Source organism: Triticum aestivum, chromosome 2B (assembly GCF_018294505.1).
Source record: "Triticum aestivum cultivar Chinese Spring chromosome 2B, IWGSC CS RefSeq v2.1, whole genome shotgun sequence".
Lineage (NCBI taxonomy): Eukaryota > Viridiplantae > Streptophyta > Magnoliopsida > Poales > Poaceae > Triticum > Triticum aestivum.
The window spans coordinates 601,476,534-601,484,873 of record NC_057798.1 but is presented as its reverse complement, the minus strand read 5'-3'; the positions used below and the strand labels follow the sequence as shown (position 1 = coordinate 601,484,873).

At 37.2% G+C, this 8,340-nt stretch overlaps 1 protein-coding gene across 2 annotated transcripts; it reads left to right on the top strand.

The window, feature by feature from the left end:
- Nucleotides 1–3,848: 3,848 nt before the first annotated feature.
- Nucleotides 3,849–8,137, top strand: LOC123046243 (ubiquitin fusion degradation protein 1 homolog). Of its 2 annotated transcripts, XM_044469548.1 has the most exons (11): nucleotides 3,849–4,004; nucleotides 4,115–4,207; nucleotides 4,585–4,631; nucleotides 5,405–5,482; nucleotides 5,580–5,604; nucleotides 5,690–5,722; nucleotides 5,848–5,969; nucleotides 6,062–6,192; nucleotides 6,337–6,563; nucleotides 7,308–7,573; nucleotides 7,808–8,137. In XM_044469548.1, exons 3-11 carry the CDS (start codon nucleotides 4,629–4,631, stop codon nucleotides 7,892–7,894), a joined length of 972 nt encoding a protein of 323 aa, XP_044325483.1. In that variant the 5' UTR covers nucleotides 3,849–4,004; nucleotides 4,115–4,207; nucleotides 4,585–4,628; the 3' UTR covers nucleotides 7,895–8,137. The 2 variants fall into 2 exon arrangements, with proteins under 2 accessions (XP_044325483.1, XP_044325482.1); XM_044469547.1 differs by having other exon boundaries at nucleotides 3,861–4,207.
- The last annotated feature ends 203 nt before the right edge of the window (nucleotides 8,138–8,340 follow it).

Below are 8,340 nucleotides of genomic sequence, written 5' to 3'. Positions count from 1 at the left end.
TTGAGTACTAGAAGTGCTAGGACCTTGAGAGAAATTCACTGAACAAGTTTTATGGAGATCGAAAATGTTTCGGAGAGAGAATCAAAAGTGTTTCGAAGAAAACGAAAGGTGCCTAGGAAAACCAGGAATGTCTCGGGAGACCCGAAAGACCACCCGAGGTTCCGGTAATATTTTTATACATGTTTAGCATTTTTCAAATACACGATTACCATTTTAAAATATAAGTTTTTGAACATATTTTCAAATAATGTGTTTTGAACATTTCGAATATGTGTTAAACATTTCTTGAATAACACAAAATATTTTTTCAACTATAAGAACACTTTTAAAAAATGTCACGAACACATTTTTTGAAACATGTGAACATCTAATTAATATACAATGTACATTTCTTGAATGGTACGAAACATTTGTTTTGAATTACATGAATATTTTCTATTTTGCAAATATTTTTTAGTTGCCATGTACATTTTATTTAAGCACGAGAAAATTTTCTAAATTGCACGGAAAGTTTTTTTAATGTTACCCACCTTTTTTAACACCGGTCACATTTATTTGAATGTGCAATTTTTTTAAATTAAGTAATATATTTGCCACTTCAGAAATATAATTAACAACAATTAGAAAATATAAATATAAAAAGTCGTGCGCTACAGGCCCGACACACTTCCGATGATGATCAGCCGAACCATATAGGCGGGCGACCTTCATGGAGGTCGATATTTTGAAATAAATCAATAATCACATTTTGGAGTTTCAAAAAAATCTGAAAATAATTATACACATTCATATGGATGCATTCTACATGTATATCAAATCTGACAACAAAATACATTATGGTCAGAGCTACACAAAAAAGAGAAAATCATGTTCATCAGTTTGAAAAACGTGATTTGATTTTTTTGTGTAGCTCTCATCATAATGTATTTCATCTTCAAAATATACAGACATGTAGAATAGATTCATGTTAACATGTATGCCTTTCTCAGAATTTTTTGAAACTTTAATTTCTGATTTATTTCAAAATACCACTCCATGGAGGTTAGCCGCCATTGGAATTTTGCGGGGCCTGATAAGGCTTCTGAGCAAGTCTATGTCCCGCCTTTAGGGCGAAGCTATACCTCGCTTGACGCGAGTTGGATGTGAGCCTCGCCTGACGGAGCGCCATACTGGCCATCCCAGCTCGCGTGAGGCCAAAGCCACGTTCTTTTTTCTGTTTTCTGATCGTGTTTCTTGTTTTTAATTTTTTTTCTTTCCTATTATGTTTTTTTTGTTTTTTCCATATTTTCTATTTTTTATTTTTTTACTTTCAAACATTCAAATAGATAAACTGCAAAAACACTTTACATAAATCATTTAAAAAAATTAATCAAGAATTTTAAAAATATTAAATGTGCATACAGAAAATCTTTCTCATGTATACAAAATATTTGCAATGTGCGTGTAAAGGTTGACCATGTATTTATAATATATTAATACAAGCATTTGAAAAATATTAATCCAGCATTTAGAAAATGTTAAATGTGTATAGAAAAATTGTTGACCATGTATTAAAAAAATATCAAACTTGTATTTGAAAAATATTAATCAAGCATTTGATTTTTTTTAAGTGTATAGAAAAAGTTGACCATGTACTCCCTCCGTTCCAAAATAGATGACCCAACTTTGTACTAAAGTTAGTATAAAGTTGAGTCATCTATTTTCGAACGGAGGGAGTATTAGTTTTTTTAAATCTGGTATATGAAAAATTATAATCAAGCAACTGAAAAATGTTGAATGTGTGTAGAAAAATGTTGACCATGTATTCATAAAATGTTAATCTTGTATTTGAAATTTTTTAATCAAGCATTTGAGAAAATATGAAAAGTGTATAGAGAAAATGTTTGTCCAGGTATTCAAAAAATGTTTTTGTGTATCTGGAAAAATGTTAATCAAACATTTGGAAAAAGACTCAAATGTATATAGAAAAAATGTTTCACCATGTGTTATTATTTTTAATCTATTATTTAAAAAATATTAATCAAAGATTTGAAAAAATGTTAAATGTGTATTGTAAAAATGTTGCCCATCTATAAAAAAGAGCTAACCTGGTATTTGAAACATGTCAATAATGCATATGAAAAATGTTAAATGTGTCTAGAAATAATGTTGACCATGTATTCAAGAAATGTTAATCTTGTATTTCAAAAATATTAAGCGTGTATTAAACAAATATATTAGATATATACCAAAAAGTTGTATAGAAAAGCAGTGAAAACCCGTGAGAAAAAAACCTGTAAAAATATAAGGGGAAAAACCGAAGAAAATTGAAATAGAAAAAAAACACTGAGAAAGAAACGAAGAAAAAAGAAATAAAAAGAAAAACCCAATAAAAACATAGAAAGAAACAAAGAAAAACCGGTAAAAAAATATAAAAAAACCTTAGAAACCAGTGAAAACTCGTCTCTTTTCCTTTAACTTGGTCACGCGCTGCTTACTTAACACGAACACGCCAGTCTCCCAGTGGCTAGGAAGGTACATTGTACCAAGCTGCTCCTGGGATTGATCCTCGCTCACTCCCTTTTTCCTTTTCTCTACTGAATTTCTTTTAAGGTCGCGTGAATGGGCCGGCCCGCAACTACAGACACTTCAGGCGAGATCGAAGGAAGACTTGCTGTATGCGAGATATAGCTTTGCATCGCTTGTTGGCCCGCAACTATAAACGCTTCAGACGAGACCGAAGGAAGACAAAGCTATAAGCGAGATATAGCCTTTGCGTCGCCTTTAGCAAGATGAAAGCCGAGCACGTCTACAGAGAACGGTAGTGGGCTGGCCGTAGTAGTCATGTGGTTTTGTCACATTGACGTCGCACACGTTTGTTTCTTCATTTTACTAATCAAATACATATATTATGAAAAATATTTTAGTTAGTGCTTTAAAAATGCTGATCATTTATTTAAAATATGTTCATGTAGTGTAAATAAAAATGTTTCCTGAACATTTAGAAAATGTTTGTTCTATTCAAACAAAATATGCGACATTTATAAAATGTGCATGTATTTTAAAAATTATTATGTAATATTTTATAATTAGGTCGTACAATGAAAACAAAAGTGGTGTAATTAAAAAAAGAAATTCTGCATCATTCAAAATGAGTGTACATTACATTTTCGAAATGATCACGCATTTTAAAAATATGTTTATCTCATTAAAAACAACTGAGTGTACAATGTAAAAAATTATATGCAAAATTTAGAAAGAAAATCGTCTCGCGAAAATATATATTTCAACGTGTATCTGAAAAATATTTAACACATATTAGAAATAAGGTTTAAAAATCTTAATTGGAAAAATGTTAATCATGTTTAAGTAAATGTTAATCATATAAAACAATATTTTAGGTGTATACCCAAATATACAATGTGTATTTAAAAGTAGACATCAACACATATATTTGAAAAATAAAATTTACTTATAAATGTTCCTAAAGTATACAGAAAATGTACAATGTGTATAAAAGAACAGATGTGTGCTAAAAAAGACTGAAACAAAAATATATAAAAAAATGAAGAAAGAAATAACAAAATCTGAATAGAAAGAAGAACAACAAGAAGAAGGAGGAAAAATGAGTATGATAGAGAAACCAAAGAGGAAAAAGAAAACCCTACAAAAACCGATGCTAAACAGTGAAAAAACCGATAAAAACTACCCAAAGAACTCGCGCGCACTCGCATCGGGCTGTAAAATAGCTGTCGCCAAGGCCCCGAGCCCAGGAGAAGCGCGGTTCCGCAGCGGGCCTGGGCCGTTGGGCTAGGTTCCTGGTCCCACTTGCCAGTCCGCCGTTTCGTCTTGGATCCCTGAAGGCGAGCGGACTGCCTTGCTCCACCACATCACCGGCGCTCGCCCTTCTCCCCCTCGCAATCGCATCGCATCGCGTCGCCCGGATTCTTATTCCTCCGCGGAAACCTCACGCAATCCCAACAGATATCCCCCCTCGCAAGTCGCAATCCCGTCCCCTATCCGCGGTAATTCGTTCGGATCGGAGCCCCTTCTGCGTCTCATCCATCCCGTCTCGGATCCCCTCTCCCCACGACCTCATAAGCGACTTTCCCCCCTCCTTGGTTCTTGATTGCAGCAGCGACTCCTGGTGGTGCTTCGCCGGCAGTCTCCTCGCGTCCGTACTGTGTCGACACCGTCAGCAATTCCGGTCATTGGTTTGGTTTCTGAGGTACGAGCGTTAGAACTCCAGAGAAGAGATTCTGGGCGCGCCATCTAGATCCGTTACCATGAGGATTTTTGGGTAGTGTTGGAACTGGACTCTGTTCATGCTGTTAGGCTGTCTGTCTGTTAGCTTGGAACCAGGGCTTGCTCGAAAGAAAAACTAGCGCTACTTAATACTACATGAATAAATAACTGTGCCGGTGATGGAGCTAGGTTAGTGTTTCGCTGTAAAGTTTTGAGCTTGTTGATGATCCTGGAATTTTGGTTGGGATCCTTTGGATAAGGAGCTAAATAGTGTTACTTTCCTTGTCATCCTATATCTTGTACATTTGCTTATGCAGCTCAAATAGTTTCCCTTCATACTGGCTTATGTTTTCTACACAGATAATAACAGGTCCAAGAGAAGTAGAAGCAAAGGTCCAATCAAGATGGTATGCATTACTTCCATTGCCTGCAACTCGGTGCCGTACTGCCATGGATATTTATATTAGACAATTAGGTTGTATACCTGCAAAAAAAAAGACAATTAGGTTGTATATGTGACTATAGTTCGTATTTGTATGCTTGGTGCCAAGTCCCTATTTCTGCCCACTAATGCCAAGAGAGGGTTCAATTGTGGCATTTGATAGATGAATCTGGTTATGTTCATACTCTTTAAAGGATTCTTTTGCATATCAGTTGATTTAAGTCATTGATAGTCTGACCATACTAATAATAACTGATCCAGAGATAACTTTGGGCTCAACTAAAATTGGTCATCCTGAAAAAAAAATTCACATTGAATTAATTTTAGTGCACAGTACTTTCTTGTTGTTCCTTGTTTACACCTCGAGTGAATTAATAGTAATACACTTATGTGAACTGGGAAGGGGAGCCTTGGCACGGTGGTAAAGCTGTTGCCCCCTCTGTGAACTGGACTAATTAATCATTGGATCATCCATTAATGTATGTACGATTGGTCTTTCTAATTGAATACAGTAGTTTGCAAAATACTTCACACCTGAACGCAAATGTGCATATCTGCAGGTTAATCTTGATTAACTCTGTTCCTGTGATAGTCATGGCGTTCGTAATTATTGTATTGTGGTCCTTTTTCATTCTTAGCTTAGAACAGCTTTTTTGAACAGATGCCACAGTAGTTAGTTTCTCTCGTATTTGGTGTAGTTCGCATATGCTTAGCTAACCCAAATTTTCTCTTATGCAGTTTTACGCGGGATATGGTTACCATGCTAGTAATTTTGAGCAAACGTACCGCTGCTATCCAGCATCTTTTTTTGACAAGGTATTCTACTTGCGGTATCAATTTTATCTGCTAGTACCTAGCAGTGCTAGAATCTGAATTGTATTTAACCATCTTTCTGAATTTATATATTTTTCAGCCACACCTGGAAGGTGGTGACAAAGGTAAGCCTTGGAGCCTCTTCTCTCCTCTTATTCTTCAGTTTCAATATCACTTAACTCTGATATAGTTCTATGTTTTCCAATGCAGTAATAATGCCGCCATCTGCCCTTGATCGTCTGGGTAAAGCTCAAATCCTCTTCCATTAGACCTTAGGCTGAACGTCGTAGCTTCATATTGTTGACTTTAATCACTCTTGAGAGAATATTATTATGTGCATTTGTAACTGTTTGGTTTTGATTTAACAGCTTCCCTGCACATTGAGTATCCTATGCTATTTGAACTGCACAATGGTGTCACCGACAGGATTTCACACTGTGGTGTATTGGAGTTTGTAGCAGAAGAAGGCATGATCATCATGCCCTACTGGGTATGTGCTATGAGTGAACTTGCTTTACTGCTCTCTTCAGTTGAGAAGTATTCCGACTGAGTTGTTACATAGTTTTTCTCTCATATGTATAGATGATGCAAAACATGCTTCTTCAAGAGGGTGACATTGTGCGTGTCAAGAATGCTACTCTTCCCAAGGGTACATATGTGAAGCTGCAGCCTCACACAACTGATTTCCTGGACATCTCGAATCCCAAAGCCATGTCAGTAGCTAGACGTTTGCACTAAAACCCATTCTTTTTTTTTGCCATTCACCATGTTAATAACTGATAACTTTGTGCTAGAGTTGTCTATTAAAGTCCCTTAATTCATTTTGTCATCATTAATATGCTTGTGTAACTTTGCAGCTTGGAGAAAACTCTAAGAAACTTCTCTTGCTTAACCACGGGCGACAGTATCATGGTAGCTTACAACAACAAACAGTATTATATTGATATTGTTGAAGCAAAACCTGCTTCTGCAGTTAGCATTATTGAGACAGACTGTGAGGTGGACTTTGCACCTCCTCTTGATTACAAAGAACCTGAAAAACCACAGCGTCCCATAGTTCCTGCAGGCAAGGCACCTGCTGAAGGTATGTGTTTTACTCTTGTCAAAATCATAGTTGCTGAATGTGATTGCGTTTTACGTTATTGTTGAACAAATTTATTGTTCCTGTCTGGCATAGGTTTTATAGCTGCAGATCTATTTAGGCCCTGTTTGCAACGGATGTATGGAAAACAAAGGAACAAAAACCTTTACAGGAATAGGATTGAGGTGCTAGTAGAAACCTACGGGAGAGAAACAAGGGAAGTAGAAAATCAAGACTGTTTGGTTCACAGGAAAGGAATTAGGAACATGCAAAAGGTTTGGGACCCACCAATCGCAGCACATGACCCAAGCACCCCATGTTGTGGGCCTCTAGTAGTAGCTTTTCCTGTGCCTCGCCTCGGGACTCTGCCAAAAAAAGAGCTCCCGGCAGATGTTTTATTTCCTGTGAAATCAAAGGTTATGGAAACTTTCCTGTGGAGTTCTAGCAGTTCGTTCCTGCAGACCGAACGCTACTTCCGTAAAATTTTCCTCTGTTTTATTTTCCTTTACATTCCGTCCACAATCCCTTCAAACCGAAGGCAGCCTTACTGGTGTTGTCACCTGGAAATGGAAATAATATTTTACATAAATAAAGACATCAGTCACTATGACCAACTCGACGTATTTAATGTTTTTTAGTCTGCTTCAAAGTATTGTTGGACATCTTATGCCACTTTTCTATAGGCTGCTGAAGATAGTTGTGATTTTTCCCCTTTTGAAACTATGTTGTTGTTTTGGCAATGTTCAGATCAAGAGGCTATTGTTGAAGATGACCCAAAGTTCAAACCATTCACTGGTTCAGGAAAACGGCTGGATGGTAAGGGCCCGAAACAACCAGCACCTGGAGCTTCTTTGGCCGCTGTGGCTGCACGTTCTGCGCCTTCAGACTCGAACAAAAGGGCAAATCAGCAAACTGCATCACCTTCAGGAGCCAGCACATCAACGCGCCAGAAAACGGGAAAGCTTGTGTTTGGTTCAAGTGCAAGCAGCAAGAAAGAAGCAGAAACACAGAAGGTAGTTTCTGCTATTTTTCAAACTGTTCATATGCCCTTTTTCTCTACTGAATATTTTTACTTTGGCAAGTTAAACCTTTCAAGTTAATTCCGGATGCTAAAATGATTCCAGAATCATTTATGTGCAAAAATTAAATTTAAATTAAAGGTTCCAATTCTGTATGACATTTCTGTAAGAAGACACGGTATCTAACGTAATCTTAGTCGCTGATTCCTATTTAATTGCTGCTAACAGGAGCCTGCCAAAGGGAGCGAGCCTCCGAAGAAGGAAGAGCCGAAGTTCAACGCATTCACAGGAAAGAGCTACTCGTTGAAGCGCTAGCTGCTGCTGGTATTTATTGTCAGCGACAACTTTGGCAATCAAACACGCTATCTTGCTTGGAAGTTGTCTGGTTACCGTAGTGAACTTTGTATCTCCACTTCGCATTCGTCTGAATCAGCACACCAACCGCGTGTGATAGGAAAACGAAGTGATAAACGGTTTAGCTCGATGGAAATCTGTTTATCAAGTAGTACAATCATTTCTCAACAATTTGCCAGTATGCAGTCTTGGTATTCTGTTCCAGTCTAGTCTCATCAATTGCTCCCAGACTCTTTGATTCAGAACTGTGACTAGTAGGAAATCAAAGCGATGATGATGTGACATAAACTATGGACCTCAGTGGCAGGCAGGCAGGCCAGATTCTTAAGATGAGCTTGAGCAATCAATGTTGGGCCCTGTTAAGCCACCGATAGTCTGGTTATCATAAATAAAAACCCTGGCAGCGT